Below are 17,839 nucleotides of genomic sequence, written 5' to 3' on the forward strand. Positions count from 1 at the left end.
AAAAAAAAAACCAAAAAACGTATTGCAGCTGTTCGCAGAATCCTGTCACCACAGTTTTTCCCCTTGTTTTAAGAGATCTGAAAAGACACTACCAGGTCATCTAGAAGTAAATTGGGTATTTCTTTTTAAGTTAAGAGAATGAGCTCTCTTTATTACAGACAGAATTTTTTCTCCTAATTTTTGATGGTGGATGTACTTGTGTGTATGTAAAATCAGTGAACAGAAGGTAGCTTTGGAAAGTGAGTTAAATCACTAATGGCTTTGCTTAAAGAAAACTGTAAACCCTTGAAAACATAAAAGCAGCTTCTGCTGACAGCAGTATGTAACAAATCTTTTCCTTGTCTTAGTGTTCCTTGGTTATCTCATGCTTGGGTTATTGTGCTAGCTGCATCAATAGATCTTCCTTTTGACCACCTTTTCCAGGCTGGTTGAAAGCTTATGGCTCCAATTTACCACTGTCGTGAACTTATTACTTATCCTGTTATACCGGAGGCCCCAGAATCTTATCCTTATTAAAAATTTGAAAAAGAAGCGTTGAGGGCAATGAGCTAGAAACTCCAGCCAGTGGGAGCAAAAGCTGCTGAAGTGCTGCATTTTGTGGAAGTTACCAGGAACTGGCTCCTCTCGGACCCTGCCCCTTCCATTCCTGCCTTACCTGCTCCGTTTCTAACATCATCTTCTTGCTCCTCCCTCTCAACCGTGGTGCTTGCACACTGTTTGCTGCCACTGCAGGGGACACGATGCATCATGCTTCTCCCCTTACTCCTTATCTTTCCAGACTGGAAGCTCCTTGGGGACCATCATCCACTCTGCATTTGTGCAGTCTGAGCACAATGCAGCTGCCTTTGGTTGTTCTGCTTGTAGTGGAAGCGGCCAGTGGGACCCACATACTTCATCAAGCTTGTTCTGTGCATTCAGAGGGGGCATTATCTTATTACAGATTTTATTTTATTTTTTACTTTCACTCCTTTTTCTGCTCATTTTGCATGTAAATTTAACTTTACAAAACTGTTTAATTTGAAATGACCTTGCCTGCAGAGTTGACTGTGTGTTCTGATGATATTGGCAGGTCCTTTTCAACATACAGATTTAAAAAGTCCCTTAGGCTTTTTATCAAAAAAGGATGACGCCTCCCCAGGTTTCTGTTGTGCAAACCTTCAGTGGATATCTCTCCCTCTTGGAGAAAAATCTCTGCAAAGAAATGCATGGGTTTAGCTGGCATTTCCAGCTTAGATTTGACTGTTTCTTCTTGCCCAAAAGTACTACTACCGTATTGCTCAGTGTTCTTATGCTTGGGGACATAGCTATGTAAATTGTAACAGACAGAATGGATAATAATATTTATACAAGTTTTTCCTGTTTTACAGGAACATGTGGATGATGTAACTATTGTGCAGGAAAAAAAAGGAAACTGTGATGAAATTAATATAGACAAGGTATGCTTTGTCCTAATTCTGTAAAATTTAAAGCAATTCAGCATCTAAGGTATGCATAGAATTTGTAACAAAAGAAGTTGTGCTTTTTTGTTAGTCTGTGCCAAAATTGCACTGTGTAGAGCTCTGTTTAAAAGGTACTGTACCTTCCATGGGCTAAGTCCAAAATATATAGCTCCAGTGAATGTCAGAAGGCTTGAACTGGATGATTAGGTTAAATACGCCTTTGTTTGCCTCTCTTCACTGTTGGCAGTTTCAGGGTAGCTATTACCTGCAGTTAGAGGATTAAACATATTTGGTACAGCAAATGTTCATTTAAAATACCACTACAAAAAGCATAGTTCTGGAGTTGAGCATATAAAAGGATAAAATGCAACCTTCTAATTACTCTTCTAAAATACAGAAGGTATCTAATCATCTTATTCTTCCCTCATGTTTTCACTGTGAATTAAATTAACTGTCAATTAATGCACAGAAGACAAGCCCTTTTGCTGTTTTTTCTGCATGCTAGGTGAGACGGCAAGCTCTGCAAGAAGAAATCGATAGAGAATCTGGCAAAACTAAGGTTTTCAGTACCAAAGTGGAACCGGTATGTATAAAATGAGACCTTGATCTGATAAAAATATTGTGTCCAGAGCTACTTTCTGAAAATGCACTGCACTCTTTTCTGTATGCGGATCATGTATGTGGCTTGGCACATCAGTCTTCCTTCTGATTGTAAATTTAAGGTCATGCTATAGAACAAATTAGTGCAATCTCAAGAGAGTCTGGGAGCAGACCAGTGAACTACAACAGCAGTTGGAATTGTGCAGAGCTCTAAATCCCATCATCAGTCCTGAAAAGCAACATTTTCTGTGGCTGCTCTGGAGAATTAGCCAAGATGAATTGCTACAAAAACATTTTCTGCTTATTGTGAAATACAGATAATGCTAGACCATGGATATAGCTGTCACTGAATTTTATCTGTATTGTTATCTGAAAGAATTTGCAGACATTCAGCAGTGGGGATGCAACTGGAAAGATGGACAGGATGACAACTTACAGTGCATGCATGCAATACCTACAGTCAATCCTCTCTTCACTTTCTACATCTCCCCTCCACCTCTTTGAAAGATGTTTCTTTGTTCTTTGCATTTGCATTGTACTCAGCCTGTGTCCTGACAGGTTTACAGTAACGTATCAGTAACTGTTGCAGTAGCCTTTAGCAGAGTAAGGAGATTGGGGAGGAGAGAAAGCTTTACAAATAATTCAGGGTTCTTAGTTGTCTACAAAACTATTCACTGACAGTATGCCTGGAAAGTAGAAATACACCTCAGACAAATGCCAGAAACAGCTCATGTAAATTTGTGTAGTGGGAGGCAGACTATGCAAGAGCTCTGGAACTGCAACTATCTAACCAGCTCTGAAGTCATTGAGAAAAATGACATCTTTGGCAGGGAATCCCAGTTCTTTGATGCGGAACTGTTACTGGTTATTGGTACCCTGAAGAATAGAAGCTATGAAAACTAATTCATGAACTTCACAAAGAGTAAGCAGGAAATACTGCAGCAAAAGCTCTGTGTAGTGATTGCCAGCAGTTCACTTTAAAAAATATATATATATATATATATATGCTGGTATCCATCTCCCATTCCAAGGGGAGAACAAATGGGTGTGTATGTATGTGCCTGTGTAAGAGACCAGGGCTTTTACAGCAGCTTGTCTTTGAGTAAGGTAAAAATACTAAATTATCATGGAAGACTTTCTTTTAATAGTAAGTATTCTAGCCTGTGATATTGAAGGATACTCTAGCCCTGCATTTTTGTAACTTAGAAAACCTGCTACAGCTTGCCTCCAATATTGTGTAGCATACTGTGTGTCATGTTGGCTGTCTAGGGGGGAATGACTGTTTCATGCAAGCTACAACTGTTCAGTTGGAAAGATTTCAGGCTCATATGAACACAACACTAAATTCACTTTTTTTCCTTTGATGTAGTCAGCTCAGTCACTTTAATTAATGATCAAATGTTCTTCCATTAATGTCACCCCCAATTTTAAAGAAAAAATAGAGGAGTAGCAGTCCTGCCAAAAACAGTTAGAAATGACTACTTATCTCCTAGCCTAAGAGTCAAATAAGATCTTTAGCTAATGAAGCATGTTCTTAGGTAAGCCAAAAGTTCATAAACTTCCTAAATCATATGATGTATTCTGGATTATCCACAAACACAAATGATTGAGTTTTGATTTACTTGAGATATTACCTGTATTCTCAGAGGAACCGATATGTGCAGACAAAAGAAAAATCCTGAAGGAGTGGACTGGCCCAAAGAAACCAGTGAAGAGCAGAGATAATGAATGGCAAACTGAGAGGGATCAGGAGGGTTAAGAGTATTATGTTTAATCCTTTTGGTTAAGGATGTGTCTTCAGTTTTGCACCCTTGTAATGTAATTGGTAATTAGTGGGATGAGAACATAATTGTTACTTAAAGCATATGGACCAGATGGAGTGCTGTCTCCAAAACTAACATAACAAAACATTGCTGGAGACAACAACTACCTAACTAGACAGCAGGAAAATGAAAAGGTAGCTCTAAGAAGTGACAGAGACAGATGATTAAGTCTGAAAATTGTCTTAGAATAAGAGAAATGATTGGGCAAGGTCTTGCTCTTTGAGGTAAATACTATCCAGAGAGCAGAAAAGTCAGATCTCTACAGAGGGGAGGGCGATTCTGAAACTGCATTAAACCCTGTCTCCAGGCTAAATGAACTGAAATGTAGATGCACTCCTGCAGGGTTATGTCATCCTTTTATCACATACCTCAGTAAGTACTGCAAGTGGAATGACTCTTTCCTAGCTCTGCCAGTCCTGCCTCAGTTTTGGTAGCTGATTCTGTTCTCAAGCTACACAGCCAGACATTGTGCTCCTTAGCCTTGGTGTTATTTAATTTTAGTGTTTGTTTTGTTTTATTTCACAGGATGCAAAGTTTGGCCAGTGGAGTACAGCTGCCTTTCAAAGTCCTGACCGAGGAATGAAGTTTCTTAGACTGATGGGGGGTTTTAAAAAGGGCTCTGTGTCTATCCAAGATCTCTCAGTGACTACAAACAAACCGAACATGGCTCTAAACAGGGAAGGGGAGGAGAAGTTACAGCAGGCCCTGAAAATGGAATTTGATAAAGCAATGGACTTGAAGCAACACAGAAGAATTGGTCTTGGATTCCAACCTGCTGCCAACAAAAAAGTGTACATAGACAAATACTCATCTAGATCTATAAAACTTGAAGATTAAACTCTTAAGTAATAAAAAGAATTAAAATTCAACAAGCAAAATTTTTTTGCTTTTTTTACTTGAAATAAAATACAAAATGTTTAAAAATTTGATTTATGAGGTAATTGCAGTACAAGTTTTCGATTGGATGCTGCATTGTCTGTGGAGCTGGGTCTTCAGCTGAACAGTAAGTTTTTGAAACCTTTACAATGCTTTTTACAAGGCAAGAGAGAGCCTTCAACAAAGACTGAAGACGCACGGGCAAAGCCTGCAACAAGCTGCAGCTTGATAAATGTTTTTCTATGATGCTGATTTCATAATTAGCGACATTAATGATTCAAAGGGAATTTAGTATTTGGTAAAATCTTCACATTTTTGCACTGAGTGGTGCAGTGATGGCTTTTTACTTAAAAGAACTGCTACTGGTTTGCCTACAGATTGGACAAGGGGAGGATTTTTAATCTGAAAGTGGAATCTTAATTAGCATATTTGTTACAATAATGAATATTGTTGAATATCCTGTGTATTTTACTATGCTGCGGCAGTTTCATTTTCAAGAAGTTGTGCTTATCTGGCTAAATGAAGATAAATGCTTTCTGGATAGCAGCACCAAATATATGGATCTAGATTTTCTGAATTATAGAAGGCAAGACAATTTTAACAGGGTGCTTACGGGTTTCATTATAAATCAGTTTGAATGAAACTTCTAACCTTTGGATTTTTCAGTCACATAAAGTGCACTTTCATTGGCTTTTTTAAGAGTACAAAAAAAAAGGGCAGTTGCATATTTATTTGCAGTATGTATTCAGGAGTCCAAAACAGTCTAGCAGTATCTTGCTTGAAGTTATGAAAGGATAGTGGAAAACTGTCATATTTTAGTATTGGCTCTACCATTTGTTATGGGAGATACTGTTCTCTGAAGTTCCAGTGTAGCTCCAGTTCTTAAACAGGACAAAGAAGTGAACATCTCTTGCATCTATGCCTGCAGTAGGAATAGGGGCCTACTTGGGAGGGGCAGGGAGGAAAAAAAACCTTAAGTAAGTCCCTCTTCCTCTGGTCAGGTTACTACTTCCACTTATTCAGCTGCTTGTTTTTCTGTGGAACTACCTTTCATTTTCTTGCTAAGATGATGCCTACTAACCTCCTCTTTTTTACTCTTTTAAGGCAACCTCTAATGCCACAATAGCCTTCTCCCTGGGGCTGCTCTACCTGAAAGCAGCTGCCTCCAGGCAGAACCTGTGCTAACAAAGCAGTAGCTGGCTCCAGTGCACTTTGGGCAACTCCTGAGGGGAAATTAAAATGATGCAGAGGCTCTAGTGTAAGCAGTCACCGTGGATTGATCCATTCCCATACGTGGGGAGATGGAAATGCTGAACCGCCTCTTGGAGGGTCTGTGCTTGCCTCTGAAGAAACTGTGTCCTTTTAGAGTGTCACTTAAAACCACCACTCCCTCAGGTGAGTGACTCCTTCTGGGCCAATGCTTCTCAAAACTGAGTGACTGGCTTCACAGTCCTTTCTTGGCTTCAGCTATGCTTTGCTTAAATTCAGATAGTGGAGGTGTCTCACCAACTGGAACCTGAATCTTTTTGATAGCAGTGCAACAAACAGTGCCAAGGGAGTACATGTTCCCCTCACACTGTTGTTTTCTCTTCTAAGACAAATGCTGAATTCAGGCCCTCAAATACTTGTCTGGCACTGAATAAATACAAGAAACAGGTAGGAAAACTTCAACTAGTGACTTCCTTTAGGAGGAGAGGAACAGCACGTAGGGCTTTCTGCTGCAGAACCAGCCTTGGAAATGTTCCCCCTCAGGAGTTGCCCAGAATGCACTGAGCCTGCCCTTGGACTTGTCTTCCTTGCATTGCCTGTGATGAAGACGCTGAAGGTGGTATTAGTTCTAGCCTTGCCTTTAGATAAGGACTTTTTTCCCTCTGGAGTTGTATAGTAAATACCAGTATGTTGCTGGAGGATAGCGCTGCAGACAGCCTGGCCCCTAGCTCTCGATGAAACTCTGTAAATGGAGTAGTTTGGGGGGGGAGGGCAGGCATCTGGGAGAGCTTTGTTCAAGCAGTCAGACTTGGTCTGGTCTGTTTGCTATATACAGAAGAAACATTAGGTCTATTTTAAGTGGAGTGCTTTAACTAAAATTAATTTTGCTCTAGCATGGAAGAAAGCCAAAAGCAGTTTATTAGAGTGGTTGTGTTAGCTTCTAAACTAGATGTTTAGAGTTTGTCCCCGATAACTAACTAGCACTTTCTGCCTGTCATGACCTACTTTTGCACTAATAAAAACACATAAAATGGGGAATAGCATTTCACATGGCAGTCCTGCATCACTAAAGAAAGTAAAGTTGTATTGTGCTCAAAGGACAACAGGCAAAAATTGTATACATGGGGAAGAGGAAAGGTTGGTACATTTGTAAGCCTGCTGTAAGGGTTTCCATTGCACATAATCTGAAACAGCTCCACTCTGGGTTTTTAGCAGCACGTTTGCCCCAGAGGGGGATATCTACCTTACTCACTGCTGCTTACTATGACCCACTGGCCTGTTTAGAGAGCTCAGGGTTTAATCTCACTTACCCAGTTTGTGGGCTAGGTTTCCAAGCCCAACAGGAAGAATCATCTACATGCTCTTGAGAGTTGTTTTGTGTGGCTGCAGCAAGAAGGAAAGCTAAATTAAAGGGGGACATGATAACACATTTGCAGTACTGCCACTTCACTATCTATAGTGGGTGCTTTATGCAAAGTTATTTAAGGAAAGTCAATATAATTAAAATAGCTATTTATTAAAGGCTGGAAAGGTTCTGTGGCAGGCTGATACCACTTCATAATTATCTTGTGTTCCTATAGTTTACTTTGCTTACATATATAGTCTATACAATCCTGTGTTACAAGGGGTCTTAGTTCAGTCCCTTATAACCTGAACACAAAATACATACATGTACTCTGCTTCAGTAAGCACTCAAGAGAAGAAAAACATGCAACAAGGAAGGAAAGGTTAATAATTTGGGTGACATGTTAATGCTCATCAGCCTGCTAACTCCTTGAAGATATGGTCCTAGCAAAACTGATTCCCTGTTTACCCTTAAAATAGCATTTTTGTGCAAAATAGTATCTTAATGTCCATACAAGGATTTAGCTCAGTAAACTACTCACCACTAAGCAAAAGTAGCAATAGAAAAGCCCTCAGCATGGTTATCACAGGCCAGAAATGAGAGTGAAATTTATTTCATAGTACAGTAGTAGATGTAACTAAATTCCAGAATGATTAAGTGAAAAGTTTGTGTATACAAAGAAACTCTCCCAGAACAAACAGAGGAACTGTGAATTAACTGTTTTATTTAGTGATACAATGCACTTTGAGAATATGGAATATTTTGAATATGTTTCTATTTTCCTTTGAAATACAGCATTTAAGGATTCCCTCCATTTTACAAAACGCCACTGAACTAAAGTGAAAGCATAAACATGTCTGTGAAAATGTACTGCAGAAATCAGAACAGCAACACCTTGGCCATTTTTCTCTTTTACTGGAACTGACCATACAAATGTTGGCAGCATCTCAAGTAGAAGGATGACTTATTAGGATTATTATATTGAGATACTGATTTTTACACAGGCGAGACACTATTCTACAAGTGAGATGAAGTCTGGAGGCAGTGAATTGATCCATGCAGATCATCTTCCTTTGTTGCTAAAATGACATCAGATTAGGTTTGGAAAAGCTTTTGCCACCACAGAAGTTCAAAATACCTTTTACTGAATCTAAATTAGCATTTAAAATAAGAATATAATGGCAGAACTGGAAACAGAAATTCAGGTCAAGTTATTGCACTCTCAGAACAGTTTTACCTTTGTACAAGTAAATCTGTCACGCTCTAAGTAAAATGAAAATACACTGAGCTCCAGTCAAAAACCAGAAGCGTCAGTGATTTACAGCCTTGGCTACATGCCCTGTGGACAGATATCTCCTTGGAAAAGAAGCATTCATCAGGTTCTGGACTGCAGAGGAAGTCGAAGGGCCAAGTCTGTGAAGTGACTCATTTCAGGTTGTTTGCTTCGCCTCTTGATGTATTCTAGTGTTTTTACCTGGGTATGAAAAGGAAGATGGTTTGAGATTTTTAGTCTTTGTCTTTTCTCATTTCAGAATCCATCATTTATGCCATGTGTGAAGGTGTTTCAGTAAACACTCTCTTGATTTCCCTCAGTTCCACTGGATACATAATCATTTGCATTTCTGACTCCAGAGCTGGCTATCATGTACATCTCCCTTAAGCAAGGCTCAAAACCATCTACTTTTCAAGCCCAGACCATGCAGATCCTCTACTAAATAAAAATGCTGTATTTCTCTTAAAGCTTATGTTTTTTGTACTGAAAAAAGTTCCAAGACCCACCATCTTCAGGTTCTTTAAACTAATGTGTGAATAAGAGAGGTTGCCTATTCATTAAGAAGCATTTTAAAAATGCTATTATCTCAGACTGGAGAGGTGGGTTGTTTTGTTTTGTTTTGTTTTTTGACAAGAACTACTTGCAGACCAGGTGAACTTCCATCCCATCTTATTCAGTGCTCAGCATGCAAAAGGCCACCAATTATTTTTATTCTGAACAGACTTCAAAGCAAAATTGCCAGTTTTCTCTCCTCCCTCATGAAAATGCTATTGTAATTTACTGAGGTATCAGATTTTTTTTACTCCATTCAAAATATATATATATTTTTTAAAGAGAACAACTTGTAAGGGGGTCAGGTTTATTTAAATCAAGCAAATAATTTTACCTTTTCCCAAATGGAGGGGCAGTGGGAGAGATCTTAAGAACTAAGATTTCTCTGCATTATCAGTTTTCCTTACCATGGTCTTGGTGTCAGCAAAGCCATGTTTCTGAGCAAGGTTCCAGAGATTGACTGAAAGCTGGTTTAGTTTGTTGTTTCGTAGATCTCCATGAGCTAAAATAGTGTTAAAGAAATAGAGCGCTAACTGGCTCTGTCGCTTCAGAGTCTATAATGAAAAAAAATACTCATATTATTATGCAGTCATCCTAAAATACCTGGCATAATCTAAGAGTCCAGGAGCTCAGAAAAGTGCAAGGGGCAGCAGTTCTTCTGTAATACACATCTATCAATTATTGTAGCTACAAGGATATGAGCACAAGAAGTGATATTCATGAGTCCACTTTGAACTAACCTAAGTTGCTGCAAATCAAAATAATCCCTGACTTCTGTATCTCATATCACTTTGGCACAACATACTACTACGTAGCTTACAGAAACAAAAAAACACCCTCATGACTCCTTACTGTTGCATAGAAATCACTCTCCCACCAGCCAACCTTGCACTTACCTCAGATCAGCATGGCTTTAAATTTCTAGATACCATGATCATTAGATGACTGCAAGTCCAGCAGTCATACAAATTATTTCTACTTTTATTTCTGATGACAGATTTTCACTGCTATTCTTTCACTGAGACCTGAGCGACACCAACATACTTGCACCACATTCGCAGTTACCCTCCCTAAAATTGCTGAGGAGAGACCTTGGGAGGACCCCCTCCTTCATGGCAACCTACTGTGGATGAGCACCATCCCCTTCAACCTCTACGGACTTGTTCTGGGGCTCGGACAATCCTGCACTAAGCTTAAGGGGTGCTACCACCCAGATTTGCTGCGAGTGGAAACCAGAAGCAATCAAGATACTATTGCAGATCTATAAAGGTAGTAGTTCTACTGCCTCTTTTGCCCATTCCTATTCAAATAAGCTTAAAAAGGCTAAAAGGACAAATTATTATTAGATGTATCCGAGACACACTACGTTTACACCACCTAGCTGCAGCTGTGCTCTGTTTTTTGCTCAAGACAGACCACTGCTAAAAGCAGAGCTCCCTCTTATCCCGAAACAACAGCAACAGAGTAGTTAGAATCGAGCTCACCACCCTGATTAATGAATTTAACGCTTCACTTCAGCCTTTTAAGTTCAACGTATGTTAGCTGTAGCCAATATACAGCATTCAGGTACAGAGTTACGGGGAGAATGAGGAGGAGGTAGGGTAAGGAGAGCACAGGGAGCACTGTGCTCTCCTGACACAATACAAACGCAGCCACACAGCCTCTGCCCTTTCCCTAAGGGATGGGAAGTAAATTAGTTCCACTTCTCACTGCCAATAGAAGACAGGTCAGATGCTATTAATCAAAGAAATGGCACAAACCAAACTATCAGTCCTCCAAATAAATATGAAAGACGAGAAAGCTATTAAAGAACTGGCTAGCTGGAAAAGAGGACATAGCATGCCCCAGATCACGTGAGCCACACAGTCAATTTGTGCATGCAGAGCTGTGACACAGCTGTTGCACACACACAAATGCAGTGCCCAAGGCTGCTTAAGGCCCCACAAAAAGTTCTCTAAGAGCTAAATTAATTACATGGAACTACCAAGACAGAAGTTCTTCCTGTAATAGTTAGATATTCTAGCAATTTTCATCCCAGTGGCTCCAAAACCTGTTTACAGGCTGAAACTACAACCATTATTTTATCCAGGGTTGAACTGTACTCCCTACCAGATAGAGAAATACAGTCAAGCCCAGCAATGCTAACACGAAGAGCAGAAATGCTTCTCAAAGACATACAATGGAAAGAGTAGTTGTCAATGCTTAAATACTACGATATTTCTCTTGTAGGACTAACATCCTTAGGGGAAAAAAAATAGAGAGTATACAGCCTATTAGCCTGTGTTTTGTCATGTTATTCACAAAGCATATAGCCCCCTCCTGCCCCATCGCCACGCAGCCTGGATTAGCAAAATGAGGTGTCACCCATTTGTTTTTCGTTTTTTCCCCAACCATCTAATGCCTGTTCATCTTCCACTGAATACAAACTTCAAAGAGGTTCCCAGAAGTCGCTTGAAGTTTTCCCCTTAAGAAGTGGGACAGTTATATTATAGGGCAGAATGCAAAAACCGCAGTACTCAGGAGTCTGAATATCACTAGCGAGGTTTTCCAGGCAATATTTATGCAAATATGCAATCAATTTTTTAAAATACGGATGGTATTTCAACTGATTTGAAACATACGTACTTCAAAAAGGGCCATACTTCAAAGAGGATCTAGAAACACATTAAAGAGAACTGGAAGACTGGGATGCACATACTAACTCTCGGTGTATTGAGGAAGGTTTAACAGTCACAGACGGGATTTTGGCTCTCATTGCAGAATCACAGAATGGTTGAGGTTGGAAGGGACCTCTGGAGTTCACCTAGTCCAACCCCTCTGCTCAGGTAGGGTCACCTAGAGCACGTTGCCCAGGATTGTGTCCAGACAGCTTTAGCATATCTCCAAGGAAGAAGACTCCACAACCTCTCTGGGTAACAACCTGTTACACGGTGCAAAGTGAAGAGAGAGAAGCTCAGGTATGCAGCAAATCCCACTACGTCTAAAAATTAACAAAAGGAGCTGGACAGGACTTCACATGTTGATGAACAGGAATGTTTGTGCAATGTGGTACTGACCTCAAACCAAGTGAGAAACCCATGCCAGCGGGCTGCCAAGTCTGCTGACACAGCTGAGCCTGCACTGTGGGTGACACTCCAACTCACAGGATGTATTTACAGGCAGCAAATAGAAAGGAACAGACCAACTATTTGGCAACCACGTACATCATGGGACTAAATTCCCACACCAAAAAGAATTGCCTGCTTTCTTGGCAGCATGTTTTCCATAACCTTTGGAATAACAGATGACAATGAAATAAAATACAAACTACAAGGTCACGTGTTCTGGGATTAAATGTTACATCCCTTGTGTCCTATCCCCTCCATCAAAGCGCAGAACAACGACCTAATTTCATGCAGCATAACAGAGAAAAATGGACTCTCGTATACAGTGGACCATGTACTTTGTACCTCATGAAATTCTGGCTAGCAATCCAAATATTCATTCCTGCCTTTCCATGAATTTTGCCAGACATCTAGGACATAAGGATACTTGAGATTTATGTTAGAAAAGCATTTGTGCATTCAGGTACGTCACTTCCTCTGAAGGTGCGTCTAGCCCGCAGGCACCCCCACATATAGCTTTAAAATAACTGGCTCAGATACTTGTTAGAAGTCCATCCATTGCAGCCTAGAGCTCAGCATGGGCTGCAAAAGCTTCCTCAAGTACTAAATATGACAGTCTAGGCAGAGTCTCCACACTGCTATAGCATCTGTCTGCTAGTATTACCTGAACTATCTAGCTTGAAATTAATTCCTGCAATACTGTAATGCTTGTGGTGATGTCCTTGTGACCCAAACCCAGACATACCTAAATAAGGCCACGACAGGCAGCTTTTCCTTTCCTTAAAAGCTCTCATGTGGAGCCCTTTTGGAAACTTTTAACATCTGTTAGTTCAGTGGGAAAGATCATTAGCTGCATTCAGCAGACAAGGTTCAGGTCTGTAATAAACTCTCTCATTACACAACTGTCCTGATGTGCGATAAATGAATGCCTAGGACAAATGATAGTTGATACAAGTTCATGCATCATAAAGCAAATACCGATTTCGGAAGAGAAAGCACCAACAACCAAGCTGGGAGCTCGTGCACCACCCATGAGGGTATGTTCCCCTACTTCACTTCTCCAGCACACTGAGATGACCAGAGGAGAAAGTGCTTTGCTGTAGATACTATACTTACAGAACCTCTCCCTAGAGTACTCAGACAGAGGCCAGGTGGGAACTCCTGCTGGCTCAGAGTGCACAAACTCACCTTTCGGGTAAGACAAGCTAACAGATTTTATTCCTAGCTCTAAATTGGCACCATGAGAGGTTCTTTTCTATTTCAAAATCCTTAAGCTATTTTTAATTTTTTCAGTATTCATAGCACTGATAACATTATCTTTCTCTATAAAATTCATCCAACAAAGATGTTCTCCATGTGGAACTGGCAGTTCATGGAGGACAAGACCATCCTTTTCAAAGGCATACTCTGTAATCTTGCTGTAGGCCATTAGTAGAATCATAATCAATTTATTAATTTTGGTTTCTACCATTTGTCAACTATCTTACAAGCATGCAGAGACAGAATAATGGTCCCAATCAAACTATTTCTAGTCTTTAAACTCCACCATCATGCCAGAGACAATGGCATAATGAAAGGATTGGTTTGGCAGCTAGGACCCTGCAACTCTCGGACAAGGAACTGGAGTTGACATGCACTAGCTAGTTATAGTTCCTCACTGCAATGCACCCACCTTGCTGAGCCATCAGTAGGCAAGCTGCACACCCAGGGATTGCTTGCTACTGCACCATTCCCAATAGTTGCTATAAAAAGTCCAGTGCAAGGAACAACTGCCATTCTAACACAGCACGCTGAAGACATTTATCACTGAGTAGCAAGGAGCAGGTATTTACATTTCTAAGAAACCTGGAGTATAAGACTAGTCTTCCACCCACACAAAGGCAGAAAAAGGAACCACTGATACATACTCTCATGACCAGAAACAGCTTGAACATTACAGAGCTGCCCAGAAGTTAAAATTTCAGTTTAAACATTGTAACATCTCACAAATGAAGCGTTCTTTAATAATGCTAAAAGATCACACTGTGTTAACATAAGATGCATTATTCTCTTCCAAACTGCAATTCTGGTGAAAGCATTTTATTATGAGAAAAAAATTATTTTCCTTTATTACTTTTAAATGAAATTAACCAAAACACCCAGCATCATCAGAGGCTTGTTCATGTAAACGAGCAGCCAAGTAGACAAATAATAAAAGGTTGCCAACAATAAAAGCAATCCAAATATCAGGGTGATTTTATGCTAGGCTTTACTTGAGCACAAATGGATGCAATTTCAACAACATTCCCATCACCTCTATTTCCTTAGCAACAACAGCTTCCTTAAAAAGTCTTTGTTCTTACACAACACACTGTAATCTCTCAGACTTTCACAGAAGAAAGCAAAATAAATAAACCTCATATGTAAATGAGGATGGACAGGGCAGTAAATCCAAAGTCATAGTGACAAAGGCAGGGCAAGGATCTACATTCACATCATTTAGCTTTAAACCAAGTTTTCTATGTAACTGCTTCAGTGAAATAATACAGCATCTTTTACTAGTCAAAGTATTAAGAAAAAAAAATCCTTTCAGAAACTACAGATTTCAAGCCCTACATACTCCATCTCACCCACATACTCCATGTAAGAGTTAGATACAAAAAAACTAATGTACAACCCAAAGTCCTGCCAAGCTCTGTTAAAGATCTCCAGTCAAAACTTGCTTGGGCATCCTTTGTTGTGCAGGGTGTTGGTTTTCTGCTGTTATTGTCCTGAAAAAGAACCGCCATTCACTGTGGTGATGCATACAATGATGTGGAGGCATCTGAGCAGAGGATTTATTCATCTTGAAACTCTAAATTAGCTTAAGGAGGATAGCAAAAGCAAAGAAAAAGCTAAATTTGCATAGTGGTCCCCAAATGTGTATCAGTTAATACATTCTGTAGAGGTAAACATTATAGGCTCCTGTCCAAACAGCCTATCAAAGAAGTTCCACTTCCTTTTTTATCAAATTATCAGTCCCTCACCCTCCCACTCCAGTCTACAAGCCACAAGATTTCTATCAATATGCAATAGTTTATTAGTGGTAATTAGAAAGTTGCTGAGGGTCTGAATGTCGGAAACAGATACATTACCAGAACAGCATGTTCTCATGATTTCAGTAATACGGAAAACATTAGTCCCCTGCCTCTCACACACAATACATTGAGCTGTATTTGATCTTTCAGATCCTCTGAACTTCAATCAAGAAATCCAATAAACTGCAAAGATTTTTCTTTATCTAATATAACCCTGCACTAAAAACAGGGTAAAGCCAGGATACCTTTTCCCTCTCTCTGCACCTCTCTCCTGAATTCATCCTAGTGTCTGGGATTCAAAACTTCAAAGACACTGGCACCAAGGAAAAAATAAGTAATTATTTATGGAGAGAGAAAAGCAACAGCCAGAAGGAATAACAACAGAAGACATGCAGCAGGTTTTAGGTATAACAATATCACAGTCAAAGGAGTGACTGTGGCACTACCCCAAATTCTTTAGCTTAGGTCAATAATTGCAGTCCAGCAACAGCACCAAGGAGCTCATTATAGACAGAAAGACCTTCAAAAGAAAAAGTTATCCCACACTGAGCTTTACGCTTCCATAGTCAGACTGCACTAGGACTCAAGCTGGTTAATTTAAAGCTAACTCTAACCTTACTATGCTGCTCTGCAATCACCATTCTGCTCTGCAGCAAAAATACATCCTCTGATGCACCTTCCGAAACGATATAATAACGTGCACCAGAGCCGCCTCCAGTACTGTCCAGGCACTGACTGGCCATGTACAGCACGCACCTCAGCAATTAACTTGAGCCCGTACCTTAAAAATACATTATAAATGATAAATGATCTCTTTCACATCATTAAGTCTTTCCACCACAGGCCAGACTATATGATCAACTCCATTTTTTAAGCAAGTGAAACTACCTAATTCCCTCTCGTAAAGTTCCCAGAGCTTTCTAAAAGGCCAATGCCAGGTCAAGAAGAAGGTCCATTTATTTAACTCTGAAGACATTTTGCTTCTGCATTGAATCAAGTTGAATAAGGACATACCTCTTCTTTTCCAAGGGTTTTGAGATGATCCAGGATCTGTGCTATCACCGTTTCACACAGTTTATTAATTTCAGCCAGGAACTTGGAGTCTCCACCATACAGGGTATCATTGGAATCAACTGCAGAGAAAATTCAAGCTTAGGTCTGGCTAAAGCTACACATCCATTTGTTACTAAAAACACCAGCGATTTGTAGCAGACCAGATTTGAAAGTTATAAAATAACTTTCTCCCAACACACACAAAACAATCTTGCTTAAGCGTGTACCACTTGGCTGTCTACTATGTCTTCTTGATTTTAGGAACATAAAACCAAAAAGCATCTTGTAGCTTATCAAAGCCTGTCCTGTGTTACTGGAGATACAGCCAGGCTCATAAATATCTGCAAATGCAAAGCAACACACTGTGCCAATTTCTGCACTTTCCATAGAGACAGACTCCTAGATCCCATAACCCTAGAAGAGTTTGGCCACCATCTTCAGTGGGAGCAGCACTGGGCCAAACAGTTAATATATTTCACACAGTGTAACAGATTTTCAAAGGAAAATGCATTATAAAAAAATATATATATTTTTTCTAAAATAAAACCCTGATTATCTCAAAGACATGGAGAGACAAATTCAGAAAGTATATTTTCAATTTCAGAGACCTTGAAAGATTTTTTGGAAGGAGAGAGCTGTTGAAGTTTTTAGAGTTTATTTAACCACAATTTTAAATAAGTGTTTTGGCCTCACTTACTTATACTGTTTTTTACGGTTTTGTGGGTTTTTTTTTTTAAACACCATACATGCATGTCCATTTCAATAACATTTTTCTAAGAAGAAAGTTACAAGAAATTTATAAATTTAAGTGTATTCTAAGTAAACAATAGAACATAAGAGAAAAAGTGATCCCCTTTTCCCAAGTAAACTTCATTTTAAGTAGTTAAGGTACATGGTCCATCTATAAAAGAAAACCATTGCCCAGCTACGGAGGAAAAATTACTAATTTATACTTCCCCATCACTTCCATTTGAATATCCCACCAGACTTCAAGCATTTAAAACTAACTTGTATCTTGGGGTTACGTCGTTATTTTACTCATTAAAAGGAAAGAATCCAAACCACATTTCCTTAGAGAATTTGAACAAGTAGATCTTTACTTTAGACTAGTGGTTCAACTGACAACTATTTTCTAGGTTGCTAACTGCGAGAGACCCTCTTGTCATGGCTGGTAACTCTGACAGACTATTCACCAGAAGAGTGAACGCAAAATGTATTTTAGCCTGCCTTCTTTTGAAAGACCTGCACGACTAAAAGAAAAAAGGAAACTAGCTTGTGTTAGGTCCTCTCAGACTGGCTAATCTTGTCAGCATGCTTTAAAAAATCTTGATTCTATCTTAACTCAGTGAACCCTCTATGATCAAGAGGCAAACCCCCAAATTCTCAAGCAATCAAAATACTATGTTCTTACCAAGACTACAGCCATTTTATAAAATGCAAAATCTGTACAACTTTCTTCGGGGGGGGGGGGGGGGCGCTATTCTGAAGATTTTTTTAAAGATACTACCA

At 39.6% G+C, this 17,839-nt stretch overlaps 3 protein-coding genes across 7 annotated transcripts in view; 1 reads left to right on the forward strand and 2 right to left on the reverse strand.

Moving 5' to 3' along the window:
- KNOP1 (lysine rich nucleolar protein 1) overlaps positions 1 to 5,193 on the forward strand; it is a 10,839-nt gene extending 5,646 nt beyond the window's left edge. For both annotated transcript variants that reach the window (XM_026083138.1, XM_026083139.1), the window contains exons 3-5: positions 1,368 to 1,436; positions 1,945 to 2,022; positions 4,388 to 5,193. In XM_026083138.1, the coding sequence (XP_025938923.1) occupies positions 1,368 to 1,436; positions 1,945 to 2,022; positions 4,388 to 4,699 (459 nt within the window). In that variant the 3' untranslated portion in view covers positions 4,700 to 5,193. The remainder of the gene's footprint in view (positions 1 to 1,367; positions 1,437 to 1,944; positions 2,023 to 4,387) is intronic.
- IQCK (IQ motif containing K) overlaps positions 1 to 7,899 on the reverse strand; it is a 60,400-nt gene extending 52,501 nt beyond the window's left edge. Inside the window, exons 1-2 of the mRNA XM_026083141.1 lie at positions 7,258 to 7,899; positions 1,580 to 1,704 (exon numbers count right to left, since the gene is read on the reverse strand). The gene's annotated coding sequence lies outside the window, so the exon portion shown is untranslated. The remainder of the gene's footprint in view (positions 1 to 1,579; positions 1,705 to 7,257) is intronic.
- Positions 7,900 to 7,996: 97 nt separating this feature from the next.
- Positions 7,997 to 17,839, reverse strand: part of VPS35L (VPS35 endosomal protein sorting factor like) — a 63,288-nt gene continuing 53,445 nt past the window's right edge. For 3 of the 4 annotated variants that reach the window (XM_026083133.1, XM_026083134.1, XM_026083132.1), the window contains 3 exons: positions 16,292 to 16,410; positions 9,525 to 9,671; positions 7,997 to 8,766 (listed from right to left, as the gene is read on the reverse strand). In XM_026083133.1, coding sequence (XP_025938918.1) covers positions 8,668 to 8,766; positions 9,525 to 9,671; positions 16,292 to 16,410 — 365 coding nt within the window. In that variant the 3' untranslated portion in view covers positions 7,997 to 8,667. Of the gene's footprint in view, positions 8,767 to 9,524; positions 9,672 to 11,973; positions 14,972 to 16,291; positions 16,411 to 17,839 lie in introns of those variants that run through there. The other variant, XM_026083135.1, reaches the window with a different exon arrangement.

This window comes from Apteryx rowi, unplaced genomic scaffold (assembly GCF_003343035.1).
Source record: "Apteryx rowi isolate R43461 unplaced genomic scaffold, aptRow1 scaffold_6, whole genome shotgun sequence".
NCBI lineage: Eukaryota > Metazoa > Chordata > Aves > Apterygiformes > Apterygidae > Apteryx > Apteryx rowi.